Genomic DNA, 21,197 nt, shown 5'->3' on the forward strand with positions numbered 1-21,197 from the left:
GACCTGGCAACCCGGCGGCCCCGACACAATCTGTGTCAATTGGTGGACCGCGGTAGTGCGAATAAAGAAAGGCCCGAACCTATTTCCTAACCATGACGTGCTTTTGACCTACGTGGAGCTGCAGGATAGATCGAAAATTGGATTATTTCTCTTTAAACCCGCCCGTGGAGCCATTTGAGTACACGGCGGTGCTGGGCTCTTTTTGAAGTGACAGGTGTCGAGATGTAGCGAAGATGAAGCCCATCTCGACGTACCAGAAAGGCTTTGTATTCATTCCAATCCCTTTTTGTCCCTTTAACAACCTCTCGCTTTAGAAAGGACAATAGAACGGAACCGCAAGTGGTGCTGCAGCATGGGGATAATCCCAATTCACAATTAATCCTCTTGCTTAATTGGCGAAGGGCTGCAGAATTGCGTGATGCACCACGCATGGTGATTGAGTTTGTTTTTAAAGACACAATCAGCGACAGCGCCACGTTTCAAGATGGTGTTCCGGAGTGAGGAGATGTGCATGGCCCAGTTGTTCCTGCAATCCGGTTCGGAGTACGACTGCATCAGTGAGCTCGGTGAACTGGGCCTGGTTGAGTTTCGAGATGTAAGTACTCACAACAACAAATATATGAATCGGTAGTATTTTCTGCAGGTTTTCTAGCATACATCGAAGGTGCACCTGCATGGTTGTAGACCACAATTTATGCACATCATGCATCTGCTAAATCAGTGATTCCCTGCTAGTGTGCAGCACCAGGTTTGCTGTGGGGAAACTATCAAATTTGACTCAATTGTTTCCCAAAGAAATATTTTGATTTACTACAGGCAATAAGTATTTGTCTATTCCAAACAGTGACAAGCGGAACAATCAAATGTCCTTCCAATAGATGGACGAAGGTATGTCGAGCCCACATGTTGCCAATCAAACAGCAGAATTTTTATCAATACAGATCCAGATTTCACACTGAGTAACCTAAGCAAAATTCAGAATAGAGAATATATCAATATTTCAGTATACATAAGTGCTTTGGTTTATAAATGGTCATAATTTAAATTACTCAAATAATATTTCCGCTTTGAAATGACTAGAAATGGAAATTCAGTCCACCCTCACATCGTTTCATCTCGTGCGCACCCTGGCCACTAGAGGGCAGTGTAATACAGATATACAGGAAGAGTTAAACAAAATGATTCAATTGTTGAAAGGATTATTATAACTACCACTTTAATTCTAGTATGATTATGCCGTTTTGAATTAAACTAGCTCGCATTTGTAAGTAATTTATCTTGATCACATACACAACATTCTATTTGTTTTCTTTTTAGAATTGCCATAATATTGCGGATTATTTTTGCTGAATTCAACCTGTTTTTAGTCTGAGGAAAGCTACTTGCCACCCATGTATTGCTAAATGAATAGCAAGAGCGTTACCATGACGACCAGGGGTGGATGCTGAGCCTTGCAACTTGCCAGGCTTTGCGAGCTGCTTGTAAGATGTAATTATTGTGGTCAATGTAAATTATTTAGATGTGTACTTTTTATTTTTGTACTTTCTATGCAAAAAAATTAAACTATGCTGAGTGTGCTTGTTCACTGACCTCTTCCCTCACTGAACACCATGAACCCGTTTGTCCGCTCTGGTTTTAGCTCAATCCCAGCGTCAGCTCCTTCCAGCGGCGCTTTGTCAGCGAGATCAAAAGATGCGAGGAGATGGAGCGGATTCTGGGTAAAGACCTCACCTGGGGTTTATTTTTGTAATAAGCAAAATAATACATATTTTCTTTTGCGGACAGGTTATCTTCTGAGGGAAATCCAAAAGGCTAAGATTGCCGTTCCTGAGGAAGATGAGAGTCCACTTGCGCCTCCGCCAAGACAAGTGTTGGAGATCATGGTCAGTGTTGACAAAAAAAGAGAAATAAAGCCATCCATCATTCCATTCCTGCCAAATTATTTTGTGGACCCAAAGAGAGGTTTGCGGACAGTGTAAGATTTCAGTCCATTAAGGCAGAGTTTGTTGACAAGTATTTTCTTAAATGATGGAGGTTGTCGTTTTCAGGAGCAGCTTCAGCGACTTGAGATGGAGCTGAGCGAGGTGGCGAGGAACAAAGAGAAACTGCGCAGGAACCTACTGGAACTCATCGAGTACACGCATATGCTGAAGATCACTCGCAACTTCATACACAGCCGCTCCAGAGTGAGTGCTCGTTTATGAAGAGAATTATTTTATGCTTTTATTTTGGAGACTTTTGAATTTATAGCTAACAAAAAGAACGTCACCATCAAAATCAGTCATTGGTTAATTTTTTGGGGGGTTTCTGAAGAAATTATTTGGTACGTGATAATATTAAAATTTATTGAGATAGGGGTTTTGTCCCTTTTTGTTATTAGCATGAGGCTCTTGGTCCTCAGTATGAAGAATTCCCCTCCATGGACACAGACTCGGTGTCAGGCTACACTGGCATGCAAAGACTCGGAGCCAAACTTGGGTGAGCTGCCATCAAACGAGTGCGGTTGTATTTTTTTTTAATAGCGGCTTAGCTCAATATGAATTTGCTTGTAGATTCATCTCGGGCCTCATCCAGCGGGTAAAAGTGGAAGCCTTTGAGCGCATGCTATGGAGGGTGTGCAAAGGTTACACCATCCTCAGCTATGCAGAAGTGGAGGAGAACCTGGCCGACCTGGATACGGTGAGCTCATTTGAAATATTTCCATCCATTTTATTGATGGCGTTAAACAACACATTAAAATCCTCGGGGCTTTTCATAGGGTGAGATAAGCAAGAACGTTGTATTCCTCATCTCTTTCTGGGGGGACCAAATCGGACAGAAGGTTCAAAAAATCTGCGATTGGTAAGTTGTACATCACAACTTCCTCGATTCAGTTTGTTCTTCTCCCACGATGTCACTGTGTTCCTCAGCTACCACTGCCATCTTTATCCTCACCCCGAGAATGACGAAGAGAGGGCGGACATGTTGGACAGCTTACGAACGCGCATCCAAGACCTCAATAATGTAGGGCAGCTCAGATCTTCAAGGTTTGGAATCAAACGAGGTGATGCGCGAGCTGTGTCCCTTGCAGGTTTTGCATCGCACCGAGGACTACCTGAAGCAGGTCCTGCAGAGGGCGGCGGAGTCTGCGTACTCTTGGGTCGTGCAGGTGAAAAAGATGAAGGCCATCTACCACATCCTCAACCTGTGCAGTTTCGACGTCACCAACAAGTGTTTGATCGCTGAGGTGTGGTGTCCTGTCAGTGACCTGGCCAACCTACGGGGGGCGCTAGAGGAAGGCTCGGTAAACAAACTACATTATTTTGTTGTTGTTTAGCTAGCTTGATAAATATATTTGGTTCCATCCATCAGCGAAAAGGCGACGCAACGGTTCCATCATTTGTGAACCGCATCCCGAGCGCCGACACCCCTCCCACTTTAGTCCGAACCAACAAGTTCACGTGTGGATTCCAAAGTATCGTGGAGGCCTACGGAGTCGGGGACTACCGTGAGGTCAGCCCAGGTAAGTATCACCTGCTACTACTCGATAACTTTATTTGGACTAAAAAAACATATTTTGTTTTTCTAATTCTCAGCGCCCTACACCATCATCACATTCCCCTTCCTGTTTGCCGTCATGTTCGGCGATTTGGGCCACGGAACGGTGATGACCTTCTTCGCCCTCTGGATGGTGCTTACAGAAAAAAAAAAAACGAGGAAACGCTCCAGTAATGAGGTGAGCGTTTCCAGCCTGATCATTTTTTTTTAAATTTTCCTATAACAAACATGGCTCTGCAGATATGGGCAACCTTCTTCAACGGACGCTACATCATCCTGATGATGGGGCTCTTCTCCGTCTACACGGGCTTCATTTACAACGACTGCTTCTCCAAATCGCTCAATATATTCGGCTCGGGCTGGAGTGTCAAGGCCATGTTCACCAGTCAGCAGTGGACGTATGTTATTGATTAATTATTGTTGACATATGTTTACTATATGCTAATAGGACTGTCCTGATTTTTTTTCAGGAACAAAACACTTCAAACAAACACTTTGCTCACATTAGACCCCAATGTTAGCGGAGTGTTCACGGGTCCGTACCCATTTGGCATCGACCCTGTGAGTAAAGTGCTTATAGAATTTATCAAATTATGTTCCATCATTTAGTGATATTTTTTTTTGCTGCCACAGATATGGAGCATGGCGGTGAACCGACTGTCCTTCCTCAATTCATATAAGATGAAGATGTCCGTGGTCATCGGGGTCATCCACATGACCTTTGGTGTGGTTTTGAGTGTCTTCAATCATTTGTGAGTCCCTACAAATTATTTTTGCTTTTTACGAAGGAACATAATTATCAGCGTGTTTTTATTTTATCCTAAGGCACTTCCAACAGAAGTATGATGTCTATCTGCTGTTTCTCCCCGAGCTGCTCTTCCTGCTCTGTCTCTTCGGCTACCTGGTTTTTATGATCCTTTACAAGTGGTTGGCCTTCTCGGCGCGGGACTCCAGTCAAGCTCCCAGCATCCTCATCCACTTTATTAATATGTTCGTCATGCAGGGCAAGGACGTCGCTCCTTTGTACCCGGGACAGGTAACGCTGAAAATTGTCTGATGATTATTATTATTATTTATTTATTTTTCACGTATATTCCCTTCCCAGACGGGGTTACAGATTTTCCTGCTTGCCATCGCCATTCTGTGTGCTCCCATGCTGTTGCTAGGAAAACCTCTGTTCCTATACTGGATACATCGCGGAGGCAAAGGCCTACGCAGGCGCAGGGTAGGTCTTCCCAAGGCTTGAATTACTAAGATCCCCATAGCGATTTGCTAAATTGTGTGTTCACACAGTCTAAGAGATTGCACATTTGTCCAAAAGCATCATTGTTTACGTCTGGCAGGGCTACGAGAGGGTGAGACGTGCTAGTGAGGATGACAGTACAGCTGCGCCAGTTTATGAGGACGATGAAGAGGAGCGACTTGATGAGATGACCCACAGGGACCTTCGTCCCAGAGAGGTGAGAGAGACGTCACACCGGTTTACTGTTATTGCACATTATTGTGCTTCTTTGTAGTATTTTTTGTTCATATTAGTGCTTGAGCTCTCGCTATGGGTAAAAAATAACCCCATTTCCAATTTTAATTTACTGTACATTTAAATATATATATATTATATGTTGATTGTTTATAATAAAAAAAATAAACAAAAAAAATATTTATTATATGTTTTTTATTTATTTATTTATTTTTTACAGACATGTTTTGCCCTTCCCTGGTATAAAATAAATTGTTTTTGTTGCGATTTGTGCTACAGTTTGACTTTGCCGACGTGCTCCTGCACCAGGCCATCCACACCATCGAGTATTGCCTGGGCTGCATCTCCAACACTGCCTCGTACTTGCGGCTCTGGGCCCTCAGCTTAGCGCACGCGCGTAAGTGGAGTTGGCGCACCTTGACGAGCAAAATGCTCACTTTTGATTGACAGTCGGAGAGGTATTTATCAATTAGGGGGGCTGGTTGATGTGTGCTTGCAGAGCTGTCTGAGGTCTTGTGGGATATGGTGATGCGTCTGGGCCTGAGGATCACAACCCGCGTGGGGGTAGTCTTTTTAGTGCCTGTGTTTGGCCTCTTCGCTCTGCTCACTGTGTCCATCCTGCTGGTCATGGAAGGTTTGTCCGCCTTCCTCCACGCTCTCCGATTGCACTGGTGAGCTAACGTCATCGCCGCACAATGAGATGTTGTCATTGACAAAAATTCCTCAATTTAAAAATGACTGCTTCATGTTTTCTTCAGGGTGGAGTTTCAGAATAAATTCTACCACGGGACAGGTGTCAAGTTTATACCCTTTGACTTCTCGCTGCTGCCCTCGGTTTTCGAGCAAGACGGCCTCCTCTAAATTGAAAGCTCAAGTGAAAGTAGGCCTTTTTCACTGGAAGGGATGCTGCATACACTGGGACAAGTCACACTGTGAAAATGACAAGGAACCCTCAAGACGATGGTAATTCACTCTCGTAGCAATTTTTTCCCCTCCGTGATGAAATCATCATGAAAAAAAAAAAAAAACTCCTACCTGCTGTGCTGACTGCCTTACTTCTCCACCCAGCAAAAATCACAGGTTCTACAATTGTTACTGATGGTAAAATTCAGTTGAGATAACGTAAAACTCCCCAAGGCACACCAGCGAGTTTATGTTGTGCTGTGTGTGACCTACACTGGATTGAAAGTGTCATACAGCACAATGTACAGTAACCATTTCTAAATTCATAATATAGTGCCATACAGATGAACAATTTGGGTGCACCCCTTTCTCATAATTTTATCAAACAAGTGAACATCTCTCTAGCAAAGAAGCACTTTTCAGAAATGATTGTATAACAATTTTACGCTTGTGACGATGCCAAATTCAAACAATATATTGGCTGTTTGCTTATTATTCATTCATTTATTTAAATGTAACCTTCCCTGTTATATGCAGAAAAAAATGCAACCACTGCTTATTGTATATGTTGATATGGTTATTATGCTATTTATTTAAACAACTCTGTATACAAATCTTGATATTTTGCCATTTTGGTGTGTTAAATAAAGCTTTCAAGACTCACAAGCAAATAAAACGATGTACTGTGAAACATTTTATTTGATTAATGTACTACAGTGGATGACTGATTAGAAGAAACGACGCCTACCGGTCGCTGGCACCAATTATATTTCATATTCAATATTTATTCAATTGTCAAGGTGATATGAGATTCACGCATAAGAATCATCACAGGATGATTTAAAAGCATATATCAATCCACCACTGAACTGGGATTAATTTTGAAAAAGTATTAAATTTTTGTATATATTTAAACAAATATGGAAATCTTTACCTGTTAGAATTATTTCTTAAAAGGTAAGTGCAGCTTTTATTTCAATTTTTTACCTTTACAAGAACAGAAGCAGATAAAGTGATGTGTCAAAAATCAGTTAATTGTAATAGTTTTTATTTTAATTTAATATTTTTTATGCGTTATATCCATACCGTATTCCGACAACGCTGTCGCAAACAACCTCGCATCATTTCCATGACGATCTACTATCCCGACTTTTAAAGTTTACATTTGAAAAGGTGCTTTTTAAATTAATCATGAGTATATTTCGTCCCATTTTAATTCAAATAAGCCTGACAATTTCATATTTTTAATATTCTTCGACACTTTCTTTTTATCCTCTTTAAATGTGTTTTCCATGCACCTGCTGCCATCATTATATGGCAACGTCGTGAGCTCTTGATTACATCGTCAAAGTGGTTAGCAGAAAGCCGTGTCCACGTCCACATCGGACATTTATGAAAGTTTCTGTCGTATGTTCACAACTAGTGTTAGATAATTATCCCCTCCTTGGGGGACGTGGTTGGCAGCGGGCGTGTTCTTTGACAGTTCGTGCCGGACTTCCAGCTGCAGGCTAGCTGCGGTTAGCATCCGGTTAGCTTCGCCGCACAGCTGGGCTCATCTGGACGGGGAAGGTTAGGGCGTTTTGCTCCGAGGAGCTGCATGGATGAGCTGGTGAGGAGTTTGCCCTCCCCGAATCTCCCGGGGATGCAACTGCCGCGTCTGGACACACACAAGGGCTGGTTGTTTAAATGGACCAACTACTTGAAGGGATACCAGAGGCGATGGTTCGTCCTCAGCAACGGCCTGCTGTCCTATTACAGGTACCGTAAAAGTAACGGGACTGTGTGAAGGTCAACATTCCCCTGGACTTTGATGTCCTAAACTACTTATTTTATTTAGAGAATGGATATCTAAATTAAATAGTTATGTAGATATAAGCCATTTAAATAGTTTATTTGAAATATGCATCTGAAACATATTTTGTAATACTTCTAAGATTGTGCAAGGAACAAAGGTGAGCATTATGAACAAAGATAGATTGATAGAGGTTTTGTAATGTGAGAGGAAGTTTGAATACCTTGGGAGAAAAAAAATAATCATCTATCCATTAGACGACCACTTTATCTTCACAATGGTCGCAAATGTGCTGGAGCTTATTTCATGTATATTTTAAATGTATTATTTTGTTCATCCTTCAGAACCCAGGCAGAGATGGGCCACACCTGCAGAGGAACCATTCCCCTGGCGGCCGCTCAAATCGAGCTCGGCGACGCGTGCCACTTGCTGATAACCAACGGAGGGCGGAGCTATCACCTGAAGGCCACCTCTGAAGCAGAGTGTCAGCACTGGTTATCCACCCTGCAGCAGGCCAAAATCAACGCCAACGCTCTCATACATCACTCTGGTAAGGCTTACAGTGAGTCTACGTCATATTTAAATGCCTTGATAATGTTGTTTAATGCATATGGATTAGACAACTAGAGTATTATCCCTCCACCATCTGCACCACCTACCCTATGCAAAATAGCTTGACATGATGCCAGCTCAATTTAAGTTGATGAGTGTAGAACAGCTCTATTTACTGAAATATTAAAGGAACCAAAGTCTATGTTCTGTTTTTTTGCTCAGGGGGAGGAAATTGGCATTTCTTTCCAATATCGTCACTTAATTGATAAGATGCGAGAGTTTCAAATAGGTGTTGATCATTTTTTTTTATCTCTCAACAAGCAGAAAAGCAAGTTCAACATCCTGAAAATGACAGTATGAAAACAAATATTCATATTATTTCATTATAGTTTCACAAATAGGTCATATATTAATCACCTTTACCCAATACAAATAAGACTGAAAACTATACAAAAAAAATGGGGAGGCTATTAGACTCTTTAGTTTTTAGATAGCAGACTATTGCAAGATGTTATGAAAAATCTTCCTCTGATTTTTAGCCACAATGTGAACCCAAACGGCCTGCAGGCATTCTGGGTGTGGACACAAGAGGGCAGTGTTGTCCAAGAAGGACCTGTCAAGGGCGAGGAGCAATACATAGAAACACATCATCCTGTCATCCACAAGGCCACCTAACGTTATTACTTTTTTATGGGATGTTTGATCCTGACATGTAATGTCCTATTATAAAATTAATTTAATATCCTACCGCAGTGTGAGTGGTACGATGACGTACACTCTCTCGCACATGCGCCTCCTCTCCCCCTCTCTGGTTTGGACCACTATGACGACAGCAGGGATGAATGAATGAATGACCTTGCTTTAAGCTCCACCTCCCCTTCTGGAAGCGCAAGAGGCAAAAAAAAAATGAGAGAGAGAGCAGGAAGATTTTCATTCAGAATATTGTTCAGCACTCAAGCTGGCAATAAGGCGGGATGAGTGCAGACTCCCCATTGAAAGTCACCTTGTAAGTAACCAGTTAATTGCTGCTTACTGTTCGGAAAAGATTAAGGCTTTAAAATAGAAGCTGTAGCATCTGTGAGTCTTTTCATGCATGTGGAATTGCTGCTTTTTGTTTGCACTCAGACATTTGGATACAGTAATTAGCAAACACGTCATTTATTTAAAGTTGGAGATTTTTTGCATGAGTTCCTCAATGTATATTATTTTGATTCATTTTTAACATGAATATTTTGCTTTGATATTTTAGTAGTATTTGATTTGGGGTTATTAGATGCATGTACTTTTGTATTGATTACACAATAGGTACTTTAATGTTCCCACTTACTCTGGCCATTTTAGCATCAATAAAACTCCCTTAATAGTAAATCGAATATAATACAACAAAAGAGAATGAGGCTATTTTGTGTCCTTCAAAAAGGAAATTCAGCGTTAAAGAGAGTAATAATGTAAAAATAAAAATATGTATATACTGTGCATTTAATACATAGGCAACAAGGCCAAAAAAGACTTAGATTAGAGATTGAAGATATGCTAACCGCACTGTGGTTACGCTGCAGGAAACCTTCAGCTTGTTGAGAGTCCAACTTTGAGTTTGTCCTCCCACACGTGTCCATAGTAATGCTCTCGCTATTAATTGTGGGTGTGTTTGCGTTCGTGAGTCACCAATGACACCCAGAAGCATCTCCAACTCTCCAAAGCACTTATACCTTTTAATCATATGTATTATATGTCCACTCCACCATAAACCATACGAGATTATTTTTTCCCCCCTGCTCTATATGGGTCATAAATCAACTCCAGGCATTCGAAGGGGGTTTTCAACATTTGCCTTATAACATTCCCCCTTTTATTTTATTCATGTGTTTTGTCCTTATTCAAGCCTTTTGATAAAGAATAGTTTGTCTCCGACTAGGTCACCACTGAGTGAGTCCAGCCCACATGTCCTGCCCTGCTTTTAAAATCTCTGTGACTGATGGAGAGTCTCAGAGAAAGAAAGGGTGGCGGCAAATTGGACTGCGTCATTGCCCCCCATTTCTAAAAATAGCCAAGCCTCCTGATTGCACAGGCTTATGTTTCCAGGGCAACCGTCTTGATTCACAGCTTCCCCCTCATGTAAAAGGATGGAGTGTCTGGGATGGGCGGTGGAGTGTTTTCATCCATGCGCCTTGTCCCGTTAGCTTCATCTCAAGCAAACAACTAGGGTGCAGTGAAATATCATTTCGGGTTGTAGCGGGAGACCAAATTTCACTTAATTTCTCCAAAAGTACATTATACTACAAATATATTGTTGGTCATCTAATTATGCCAATGACAGATAGTGACAGGCAGAACAATTAAATGCTTTTCCATTTTGTTGTTACAGTTGGTTTCCTCCATGAGCTCACCACTTAAAGAAGTCAACCCAAACATTTTCTTTGTAATATGTTCTGTGTAATGTTTCCACCTGTTTTTATCCATCTCAGGGGGCGACCATTTTTCCACTTGCTGTCGACTGAAAATGACATCACAGTTACCACTTAGGTTACAACCAATCATGGTTCAGCTTCAGAAAACTGGTGCCCTTTGATTGGTTGGGACCTTAGACCTGCTGTGATGTCATTTTCAGTCGACAGTACTTAGCAAAATGGCCGCCCACTGAGATGCATAAAAAAACGGGTGAATTTTACTGCCAAACTCATATTCCAAAAACGCAATATTAATCAGAATGCTGTGTTTAGACTATTTGGGACACATAAAGCATATTGTAAAATAAAAATAATTGGGGTTGACCCCTTTTGGTTGGGCATAAATCAACTGGCATAGGATCAAGTACAAAAACTGTAGAAAATGAATGAATGTGTTGCTTTTTGTGATCTGTGAGCAGATGACTCAGGAGATGAAGAAAGTCCTGGCCCGCATGACGCTCGAGTTCTAAACCAAGGCACGTTGAAGACATTGGCCAGTAAGCTGGATGATCTAAGCACCTGTAATGAGCTGATCGGAAAGCATGGCGCCGCCCTTCAGCGTTCCCTCAGTGAATTTGAGGATCCCCGCGGGTGCGTCAACGGCGCAGACAAACTGAAGACGGTTAACGAGCGAGCCGCCCTCTTCCGCATCACCTCCAATGCTATGATCAATGTGAGTGTGAGCCTGCAGCCTTCCTCATTATCTGTTGCTCTCTTCCCCGGGCTGGAGTCGGGCGGGGGTGGGGGTCATCTAAGTTCTCTGTTGTGTTCTCACCTCAGGCTTGTCGTGACTTTGTGGATGTAGCGCAGTCTCAAAATAGGAGGTGGCAGAAAACCCTGCAGCATGAGCAAGAGCAGCGTCACTATCTGGAGACCACTATTGAGCAGCTAGCCAAACAGCACAACAGCCTGGAGACGGCCTGGAGGGAGAAGCCCACCTCGTACACAGGTGAGAGACACAATGAAATCCAAAAAGTGGAAGCCGCTTTTTTGTGATGATTGTTTCAGATGGTCCTTCTGTTCTTTAGTATACACTCACTAATATCCATAAAGAAATAACATGCTGTGTGCAGGTGTGCAGAGATCATGCGAGGTGGACGGGAGTGACGAGAATGATGAATTCTTTGACGCCATGGAGGACGCGCCTTCATTCATAACGGTGAATGCGGAAACCAAACACAGGTGAAATTTTGTGCCTGTGCTAAATTCATTTGTCTTTCTGTCGTTCTTCACCAAGACAATTCTTTCTCTCAGGCGCTCAGGGAGTAGTCAGAGTATGATGAGTGGTGGAGTCCCCAGTGACTGGACCTTAAATGAGAATGTAGGTGGCTTACTTCATCTTCGGCACACGGAAACAAACAAATTGCATTCTCTTGTTACCATTTCTTTTTCAGGACACCTCAGACTCGAACCACATGCAGCTACGCAGAACAAGACGCAGCCGTATTCCAGACAAACCAAATTACTCCCTCAACCTGTGGAGCATCATGAAGAACTGTATTGGCAAAGACTTATCTAAGATTCCCATGCCTGTAAATGCGCCGCCAAAGATTTCAAACCACCAATGGAATTCTATTTGACTCGATGGCATTCCTTCTGTCTCGCCGATTGTTGGCAGGTCAACTTCAACGAGCCGCTCTCGATGCTGCAGCGTCTGACCGAGGATGTGGAATACAGCGAATTGCTGGACCGGGCGGCTCGCTGCGGCGACTCCTTGGAGCAGATGTGCCTGGTGTCTGCCTTCTCCGTCTCCTCCTACTCTACCACCACCTATCGTACATCCAAACCCTTCAACCCTCTACTTGGGGAGACCTATGAGCTTGACCGGCTGCAGGAATACGGCTACCGCTCCATCTGTGAGCAGGTGGGTTGAAGTCCCCAAATTATACAAACATGATATATTTTAGGGAGAAATCAACAAGGATCAATTTTAAGTTTTATAAAATAGGGAGTTACTTATCATCACCCTGTTTGGTGTACTTCCAGGTGAGTCATCACCCACCAGCTGCTGCCCACCACGTGACCTCACAGCGAGGATGGACCCTATGGCAACACATCACTATTGACAGCAAGTTCCGTGGGAAGTACATCTCTGTCGTGCCACTTGGTAAGAAGACAAAGCAGCGTGAGCTTTTATGCCTTCCACCACAAAGCCCGATATGAGCCGTGAATGAAACTAAATTTACCTTTAAAAAAATACAATTGGAGGAAAGGAATTATAAGGATTAAATAAAAATAATAATAATACAACCGTACCGATGAGTATTATTCAATACGAAATTTTCAAGTGCATTACTGCCATCTATTGGTAAGAAATGTGAACTAAGCATCCTGCTGATCTAGTACCATTAATAAGTATTCTAAATTGTGGCTACACATATATATATTTGTTCATGGTATACCTCAGTGTCCTTCCATCCAAAATAGGGAAGATTCACCTGCAGTTCCACTCAAGCGGGAACCACTACGTGTGGAGCAAAGTGACCTCAACAGTTCACAATATCATTGTGGGGAAACTCTGGATTGATCAGGTTGGGTTTCCCTCATTTTGTAAGCATCCAGTAAATTGTTCATTAAGTTGAAGCCATTCATGAGTAAGTCAAAGATTTTTTTGTTCTTGTTCCTGACAGTCTGGTGACATCGACGTTGTAAACATCACCACCAAGGATACCTGCCATCTCAAGTTCTCGCCCTACAGCTACTTCTCCAGAGACGTCCCCCGTAAAGTACGACAGCCCTGTGTTCTGTCTGGTGAGACTTGCAAACACACGCAGAGCTGGAACTGTTTTATTTTCCAGGTGACGGGCATGGTGGAGGACTGTGAGGGCACAGCGCGTTACATCCTATCAGGAACGTGGGATGAAAAGATGGAAAGTGCCAAAATAGTGGATAGCAGTCAAGGAAGCGGTGGCTCGGAAGGCAAACAAAAAACTGTTTATCAGACTCTTCAGCCAAAGCTACTGTGGAAGAAATACCCTCTCCCGTACGCCTTTACAAAATCCTTAGCACCTTCTCTGCAAATACCAAATGTGCCATCTCTCACTTCATCTTCCCTTTTGGTTCCTCAGGGACAATTCAGAGAACATGCATTATTTCTCCGCCTTGGCTTTGACTTTGAATGAGCCAGAGGAGGGGGTAGCGCCCACTGACAGCCGCATGCGTCCGGACCAGCGGCTGATGGAGGCCGGCTTGTGGGATGAAGCCAACACGCAGAAGCAGCGTCTTGAGGAGTGTCAGAGGCTAGAGAGGAAGAGGAGAGAGGTCCAAAGCATGCAGGCCATCGAGGAAGGCAAGTCCTTTAAATATACCGTTTGAGACAGTTTGTTGTACCACAATTTAATTGTACAATTTGTGCTGTAGCATGGTCAGAGTGTCATTTTAAGTGCTTAGCATTAGCACATTAGCATTGCTTCTGTTAAATATTTGCAAATAGTTTAGTCGAAATGGTGTGGTTGGAGACTTACCAATTAATTTGATGCAATATCAGTTAGTCCTAACATATGGCGTGTGTGCAGGGCAAGAAGTGGAAGTGTACCAGCCGCTTTGGTTCGAGAAGAGAACAGATGAAACAACAAGAGAAAGCAGCTACATCTACAGGGGAGGCTACTGGGAGGCCAAAGAGAGGCAGGACTGGAGCATGTGCCCCGAAATCTTTTAGCGCAAATGGAAGCTGTCACTTAGACATCATGGACTCCTGTCTACGGTCAGATCATATCTGGCCCAAAACAGGTTTGTTGTTCTCAAAACTGGAAAGACACACTTATTGATGCTTGCTTCTTTTGACAAGGGACTTCAGGCCTTTAATGGACCCTGCTTCGTTTCCATTGTTACATTCTGGTGCTGCCTGAATGGGACTAAGCTGCTTGGCAAGTAAATGCTTTGGAAACGATATTAGCTATTGCTAGGTTGTAAATTAATTTTACTTTTCCATTTTAAAACGGAATGAACGAGTAAAATGACATCATCATTGTTCCTGGAGAACAGTCATCATCCATCATGAGATGTATACAATCTGTTTTTTAAATACAGTAGACGATAAAGTGAAAGGGAATTGCAGTTTTAATGAAATTATGCATATGTATAATTGATTGAGTCTAGAAAATTTGGAGTTAGACAGCAACAAATGGGGGCCTTGTTGGACCTATTAGAAATGATAGTTATAGCACTGGTTTCACTATTGTAATTACTGTTTAGAGTTGTCTGCAATAAGTTAACTGCCCTGTTACTTGAGAAAAAACTCAGGCAGATTAGCAAATTGTGTTTTATAATGCACAAAAACATATAATTTATTCTGAATGCTAATTTATCCATAAAAAATCCTATTGCATTAAGAAACTAAATGGGCTAGAAAAGCAAGACAAATACTGAAGGCTTCATGCGCAGCTCCGCTCTAGTAAGGACAATTTAAAAATAATAATAATACGAATAATCTGTTTATTGTACAAATATGAGTCACTGGTTGACTTTTGCCTGTCTATAGGAAACATAGAAGTAGAATCATGTCATTCAGAATTACTGTAAAAGTTTCCATATTTACTTGAATATCCCTAACATGGCTGTAAACAAATTATACTGTAAATATCATATGTCAGGTTAGATTATAATCTAAACCATATGAATATTTATTCATATGATTTTTTAGTTCAGATAAAGCACAACAGTGAAGTTTACCTGCAAGTTACCCAAATATCAAGCTTTTGACACACTACGTGGACTGTACCAATGGATGTTTTATTAGGGGGGATTTAGATTTGAGCACCTGTTTAAAAAGTGTGAATATCTTTCACCCAACCTTGAGTGGACTCTTACTGGAACATGTGAACTCACCATTTGTGCCCGACGACCTTCAAAATGTTACCTTTTTTTTTCTTACTCAAATAAAAACACAAAGCTATCGCTGAGACGATGTTTGCTGTCCACGCTGGCGTATGTTTAAAAACTGTATTAATGCAATATAAATATAGTTCTACACTAAATAATTTTGTAGTAAATATTCAAGTTGAAAATGAACACGATGACTCCAAACGTTATAGGTTCTTTGAAGATTCAAGTTATGTTATTCTTTTGACATCACAAACAAACCCTTTCATCTCTTATATCAAATATCTGTATATGTCTGAGAGAAAATGCCTCTTAACTTGATGATGGAGTTATTTTCCCCCAGTTATCATACTACTTTGGGAAATAGTAGACATTTCTAAAGTTGCCACTTTTCTAGGTGATTATAAACATTAATATTGAAAATTTTTGCTGCCGCAATGCGAAGCCCCCATGACTAGCTTTGCCTTTGACCTCTTCGACTCTGCACTGGCCCTTTAAGGAAAAAAAAAAAAAAATCAAAACACGCGACGCAATCGACGTTTTTTGAGTCCGCCTTGTTGCAGTGAATCTGCAATGGTTTCCAGCGGTCACTCAATGCGCTCGTCGAAAGATATAACAAGAAGCGGTAAATCTTATACATGCTTTTGGGAAAACGCGCTTGAACGCAAACTATAGTGTAGACAACATCACGAACCCGGAAGTAAAAGGTGAAACTGTTTTTGGTAGACCTCTAACTAGCCACGAGCTAACGTTAGCATCACAACACGAGTGAGGAGCCCGGCTCCTTGTAAAGGTCAAATAAGGTAAGCGTTTATTGTCAACAAATTACTGTTGTCTTTTTACATATTAAGCGTTTAACACGTGGTGTTCAATATTACGACATTAATTTAAAACGGTGCAATTTATCGTGGTATTAAAGGGTTCGCTGTTAGCTATTTTACGCTTAAAAGCGAGCTCATATTTAGTGACCTTACAAATAATATTCTGGAAGACTTCTGCAAGCTATGATGGTTAATAAACACGAGCTGCTATTTAAATAGATCACTGATGATTCTTGAAGTTTCTACTTTGAAGTGTATACGGTCATTCCTGCCATTACGTCATCCCCGTTTTTTTCCGCTCTGGTGTGTCACGGGCAGTTTGGTCAGGTCGGGAAGCAATTTTGAAACCTGAGCACTCCATTAGTGCTCCCGTGTGTAGTTTTGTAGGAAGCAATGCAGTCCATTCGTTGTTAGGCAGCAGGCTACGTCATCAAAATAGAAGCACGTGGTCAGAGGAGGCGAGTGCAGCAAAAAATGTCAACATTCTTTCCCAGTTCTTTCAGAAAAAAAAAAACTTAAACATTTCCCAGATGTTTTAACATATATACCATGATTTAATTAAAACATTTTGGCCCTCAAGCGTCTGAGTTTTTGTTATGGGCCTGCCAGAAGAAGAGTCTCAGCATTCAAGAGAATATAGAAGCCTTGCATATACTTTGGGAAGGAGAGAATTAAAAATCCAAAGCTTGTCAGACAAGCTGGGCGAGGCGCTCTTCCACGCCCGTCATTGGTGGCAGTAAATGAATGGCTTTCCATGTCAGATTAATTATTAAAAATCAAATACCTATACTTTTTCGCCCTTAATGTGTGGTGTCTGTGTTTCCTCAACAGTGAGCAGGATGTTCTCATCATGATCCACGCCGATGGCTTCTCAAAGTACGAGGCGAGCACGCAGCCGGGAACCAGGAGGAGACCCCCAGCAGAGATGCTCCATCTTCTCTCTGCTGTTATTATTTGGCTGGTGACCGGCACCACCATCTCCAGCCTCAACAAATGGATCTTTGCCGTGTACAACTTCAGGTACCCCCTGCTGCTGTCCGCTCTGCACATGCTTACGGCCATCGTGGTGGACTACGGCTTGATGAAACTCCGGGTGATCAACCACACGGGGGCGACAGATCAGGACTTGACCCCGGGGGCTAAATGTAAAGTCTTCCTGCTGAGTCTTACGTTTTGCGCCAGCATCGCCTTCGGCAACATGGGGCTGAACTATGTGCAGCTGTCTTTTGCGCAAATGATCTACACTACCACGCCGCTCTTCACGCTGGCCATCTCCACTCTGATCTTGGGCAAGCAGCATCACATCCTCAAATACACGGCCATGATGCCCATCTGCCTAGGGGCCTCCTTCAGCATCATGGGGGAGGTCCAGTACGACCAGACCGGCTGCCTGTTTGTCATCGCAGCCACCATGTTCAGGGGTGTCAAGTCCATTCAACAGAGTAAGTCACCTTTCATCTGTCTCAGGTTGCTCAATTTAGTTAACTCAAATGTTGTTGTTTTTTCAATTTCCGAAATTAATATATCTGAATAAATAATTAGTGAATTGATGTTGTGTAAGTAATAAAATTACCCCTACTAGTAAATAGAACTAATTTCTATAGTTAAATGTATCATTTCATATCAAGTCATTCTAAATACTAAAATAAAAAATATATTAATTCATTAATTTTAGTGTCAGAATTTCAAATTTAAGGCTTCTAATCGGGGCTAACTTTGGGAAGGAAGTAGAAACACGGTTTTTTATGTCTTTTTCTGTCCTTTTACAGTGTGTAACTTACAAATTTCCTTGTATAACTCTACTACACACAAAATTACACACATTGGCCTACTGTGGTGCAGCTTTTGAGCTATAACGAGATTTTTCCAAAAAGTTCCAGCAGCGAAGTGGTAGAGTTGAGACACATTCCACTGTGGAATGAATGTCATGTGGACCGCACCCTCATTGAATGTACCCAATGTTCCAATCCCATCTTCTTTTTTGTGAGTAGAAGAAATGATTGCCGCAGGCTCAACTTGAGTATGTTTCTCTTGTGAGTCGATAAGTGCCTCTAACTAATTACATGATTTTTATAGATTCCCCACTCATAGTTGGGCAAAGCTGACATGACAAACTTCTATTTTTCCTGACTCCATTGTGTGGATTGCATGTCTGAACAAGATCATTTCCCCTTAGGCAACCTTCTCCAGGAGGAGAAGATCAACTCTGTGTTCCTGCTCTACCTGATGTCCATCCCCAGCTTCCTCATCCTGGCCGTGGCGGCCCTGGCGCTGGAGAACTGGGCCTTGCTCGAGTCGCCGCTGCACTACGACCGGCGCCTATGGGTCTTCATCCTGCTCAGCTGCCTGGGTTCGGTCATGTACAACCTAGCCAGCAGCTGCGTCATCACGCTCACGTCCGCCGTCACACTCCACATCCTGGGTAACCTGAGCGTGGTGGGCAACCTCCTGCTCTCTCAGCTTCTCTTCGGCAGCGAACTGTCCTCCCTGAGCTGCGCCGGCGTCGTCCTCACACTGTCCGGCATGCTCATCTATCAGAACTCTGAGTTCATTATCAGCTACATGGACACGCGAAGAGCCAAAGCGACGGATTCACAAGGTGAGAACAAAATGGATACCCCTGAAATGAGATGCCAGCAAAGAACAGAGCAAGATAAAGAGCACAAGACAGACTGAACTGAAGTCAAAACAAAAATGTTCTTAACAATAATACATTCTATGTGCACCCCACTAGTCTAAATGCGATATTCTGCCTAATTCATATTTTACAAATACAATATTAATCAGAATGCCGCGTTTAGACTAGTGATTTTTTTATTGCGAATTTATTTTTCCCCTTTTAGTTGCGGACCTTATAAGGTGAGTCTCGCTGATGATGATGTGCCAAAGTACAGGAATCCCCCTCGAGCCCAACCAAGCCCTACCGTTAGTCAACAAAAAAAGTTAATAGTTGCCTTTATTAAGAATTTTAAAGTTATCCTGGTGGCATGATGGCGTTTTTTTTTTTTTTTTTATGCCAGAGTCACTTGATTGTACTTTGACACACAGACGCATGCGCCTTAATATCTGTGTCCATTAGATTGCTTCTACAGTAAATCGATTTACATTATTTACAAGCGTGTGTCAAATATATGACACAATGCAGCTGCAAAAATTTACTAATGATGGGTTAAAAAAAAAATCTGGTTCGGTGGGGGGGGTTGCTGTACTCAACCGTCCTCTTCACTGTGCCAATTCTTCTGTCTTGTGGAGACCAGAAGCATTGACCTTTTTTTTTTTTCTTTTATTAATCTTGCATCGTTACCTCTCCTACCTTCTCCTTCGAATATCACTCCGACATGTCCGCCACCCACAGGTGGTGTGTAAGCACACTTAGACTGTTTGGATACCTCGCCAGGGTTACATGACGTGTCACCTAGACTGCACTGTGACGTTTGAAGCGACACTATGTATGATGGTACTGTTACATGACCTCCTGACTTTTTTTTTCTTAATGTGGGGCTAGAATTTTGGCAGCTTTTGTAAATTGCCACAAGAAGCATGTGTTTCGTCATCAGAATAATACAGAGCAGATTAAAGTTATTTTGCCACCATTAAAAAAAATAGAACCACACATTCCCGGAAGTAGTGGTTCTCAAACTTCATTTAGCTGAGGCAGATGTTTTATATTTCAGGAAAAAAAACTATTGGAACTCTACCAAGAACAAAGATAGGTTAATTTGTGAGGAAGAATCAAAATTAGCTCAGTTCCTGTGCCCTAAAACATGCCAATCAAAAAGAAGATGCTTCCATCTTGCAGCCTTGAATTACTGCAGAAGACATTGTTTTAATATTTGGACTTCTGCTGGACGATGACAATGCTTCTTTAAATATTGTTTACTATCATTTGATGACAAATTTCCCTCCACCCTCTTATTTAAAAATATATATATATATCTAAATATATTTATTTTTGAACATTAGGACCAGTCACTGGCTTTGAAATGTCTTGCACAAACGTCAGTGTTCGTGTTGTCGGGTGCCATGCGAGCAAGCGAAATGTTTACTTTTGTTCATTGCACTGCTGTGTCAAATTGGTTACACACCTGAGGGACACCAAAGCCAATTTTGTGGTGGAAAAACAATTTATTTCAGTAATTTAGTTGAGATGGGAAAAGGAAGCTTCAAAATTGCTTCATGAACCACTTTTTTTTTTTCCCTCCAGATGGCACTGTTCAATATTGGGTTGATCGAGTTACCTCAAGCAGCTTTTGTTGCACGCCACCGAAAAAATAAAAGTAGAACTGACATGTTACGAGCGAAACGCATGTTCATCTTTGGCAGTGAACACTAGTGCACTGATTAGGTTCACAGCTGCTGGTTGGATGTATTTGTTGTTTTATTATGATTTACATGATGTATTTTTATTGTCCAAAATGGCGAGTCGACAATTTGCATCAGGCCTTATTGAGACATTCTATGGAAGAGATGTTTGCCATTTTGCTTGAAGGCAAATGTATGTGTGGTGGGGAATCATACAAACACTGCTGTCTCTTTAATAGAAATAAACGGACTGGTACAAGAACTTACTTTTGAATTGTATAACTTTTTTGTTGCACCTTTTTTGTCCGTTTGTGTTACACTAAGTTCACCAGTGTTGAAGACTTAACCAATTCAGATTTTCTAGGCCTGTAGCAAATTTAATCAAGATTTTTTTTATTGTACTACTAAAACTACCAGATTAGACTAGTGACCCAAATGAGCGCTTTATTCTGGAGATGATGCCTCAAAAATAAAAACAAAAACTGCAAATGTTTTTTTGTCTGATTTTACCGCCAACGTTTGAATCCCAACAAAATATTTTCACG

General features: G+C 41.8%; 3 protein-coding genes across 5 annotated transcripts; all 3 read left to right on the forward strand.

The window, feature by feature from the left end:
* Positions 1–9: 9 nt before the first annotated feature.
* atp6v0a2a (ATPase H+ transporting V0 subunit a2a) lies at positions 10–6,608 on the forward strand. 2 transcript variants are annotated; one of them, XM_049739023.2, is made up of 20 exons: positions 10–595; positions 1,640–1,718; positions 1,786–1,883; positions 2,049–2,186; positions 2,381–2,478; positions 2,553–2,679; positions 2,759–2,841; positions 2,910–3,003; positions 3,071–3,283; positions 3,352–3,502; positions 3,576–3,715; positions 3,778–3,935; positions 4,008–4,098; positions 4,171–4,289; positions 4,363–4,573; positions 4,643–4,762; positions 4,881–4,997; positions 5,294–5,411; positions 5,514–5,685; positions 5,773–6,608. In XM_049739023.2, the coding sequence occupies exons 1-20, from the start codon at positions 485–487 to the stop codon at positions 5,873–5,875; spliced, it is 2,541 nt and encodes an 846-aa protein (XP_049594980.1). In that variant the 5' UTR covers positions 10–484; the 3' UTR covers positions 5,876–6,608. The 2 variants fall into 2 exon arrangements, with proteins under 2 accessions (XP_049594980.1, XP_049594981.1); XM_049739024.1 differs by lacking the exons at positions 10–595; positions 1,640–1,718 and having other exon boundaries at positions 1,832–1,975.
* A 431-nt stretch (positions 6,609–7,039) lies between these two features.
* osbp2a (oxysterol binding protein 2a) lies at positions 7,040–15,614 on the forward strand. Its single transcript, XM_049739033.2, has 14 exons — positions 7,040–7,675; positions 8,054–8,259; positions 11,128–11,381; positions 11,489–11,657; positions 11,782–11,890; positions 11,963–12,029; positions 12,103–12,240; positions 12,327–12,572; positions 12,695–12,815; positions 13,136–13,239; positions 13,339–13,434; positions 13,507–13,691; positions 13,777–13,997; positions 14,224–15,614. Exons 1-14 carry the CDS (start codon positions 7,515–7,517, stop codon positions 14,364–14,366), a joined length of 2,220 nt encoding a protein of 739 aa, XP_049594990.1. The 5' UTR covers positions 7,040–7,514; the 3' UTR covers positions 14,367–15,614.
* A 438-nt stretch (positions 15,615–16,052) lies between these two features.
* Positions 16,053–20,918, forward strand: slc35e4 (solute carrier family 35 member E4). 2 transcript variants are annotated; one of them, XM_049739155.2, is made up of 3 exons: positions 16,053–16,332; positions 17,182–17,792; positions 18,527–20,918. In XM_049739155.2, the coding sequence occupies exons 2-3, from the start codon at positions 17,201–17,203 to the stop codon at positions 19,024–19,026; spliced, it is 1,092 nt and encodes a 363-aa protein (XP_049595112.1). In that variant the 5' UTR covers positions 16,053–16,332; positions 17,182–17,200; the 3' UTR covers positions 19,027–20,918. The 2 variants fall into 2 exon arrangements, with proteins under 2 accessions (XP_049595112.1, XP_049595113.1); XM_049739156.1 differs by having other exon boundaries at positions 16,058–16,154.
* The last annotated feature ends 279 nt before the right edge of the window (positions 20,919–21,197 follow it).

This window comes from Syngnathus scovelli, chromosome 13, assembly GCF_024217435.2.
Source record: "Syngnathus scovelli strain Florida chromosome 13, RoL_Ssco_1.2, whole genome shotgun sequence".
Lineage (NCBI taxonomy): Eukaryota > Metazoa > Chordata > Actinopteri > Syngnathiformes > Syngnathidae > Syngnathus > Syngnathus scovelli.

Bases quoted from the DNA above. Each gene is read 5' to 3' on its own strand.
- atp6v0a2a (XM_049739023.2), top strand. From the start codon at position 485: ATGGTGTTCCGGAGTGAGGAGATGTGCATGGCCCAGTTGTTCCTGCAA. The intron at 596-1,639 runs GTAAGTACTCAC...CTCTGGTTTTAG, and splicing joins GCCTGGTTGAGTTTCGAGAT to CTCAATCCCAGCGTCAGCTC. The intron at 1,884-2,048 runs GTCAGTGTTGAC...TGTCGTTTTCAG, and splicing joins GACAAGTGTTGGAGATCATG to GAGCAGCTTCAGCGACTTGA.
- osbp2a (XM_049739033.2), top strand. From the start codon at position 7,515: ATGGATGAGCTGGTGAGGAGTTTGCCCTCCCCGAATCTCCCGGGGATG. The intron at 12,241-12,326 runs GTAAATGCGCCG...GATTGTTGGCAG, and splicing joins TATCTAAGATTCCCATGCCT to GTCAACTTCAACGAGCCGCT. The intron at 13,240-13,338 runs GTTGGGTTTCCC...TGTTCCTGACAG, and splicing joins GGAAACTCTGGATTGATCAG to TCTGGTGACATCGACGTTGT.
- slc35e4 (XM_049739155.2), top strand. From the start codon at position 17,201: ATGATCCACGCCGATGGCTTCTCAAAGTACGAGGCGAGCACGCAGCCG. The intron at 17,793-18,526 runs GTAAGTCACCTT...ATTTCCCCTTAG, and splicing joins TGTCAAGTCCATTCAACAGA to GCAACCTTCTCCAGGAGGAG.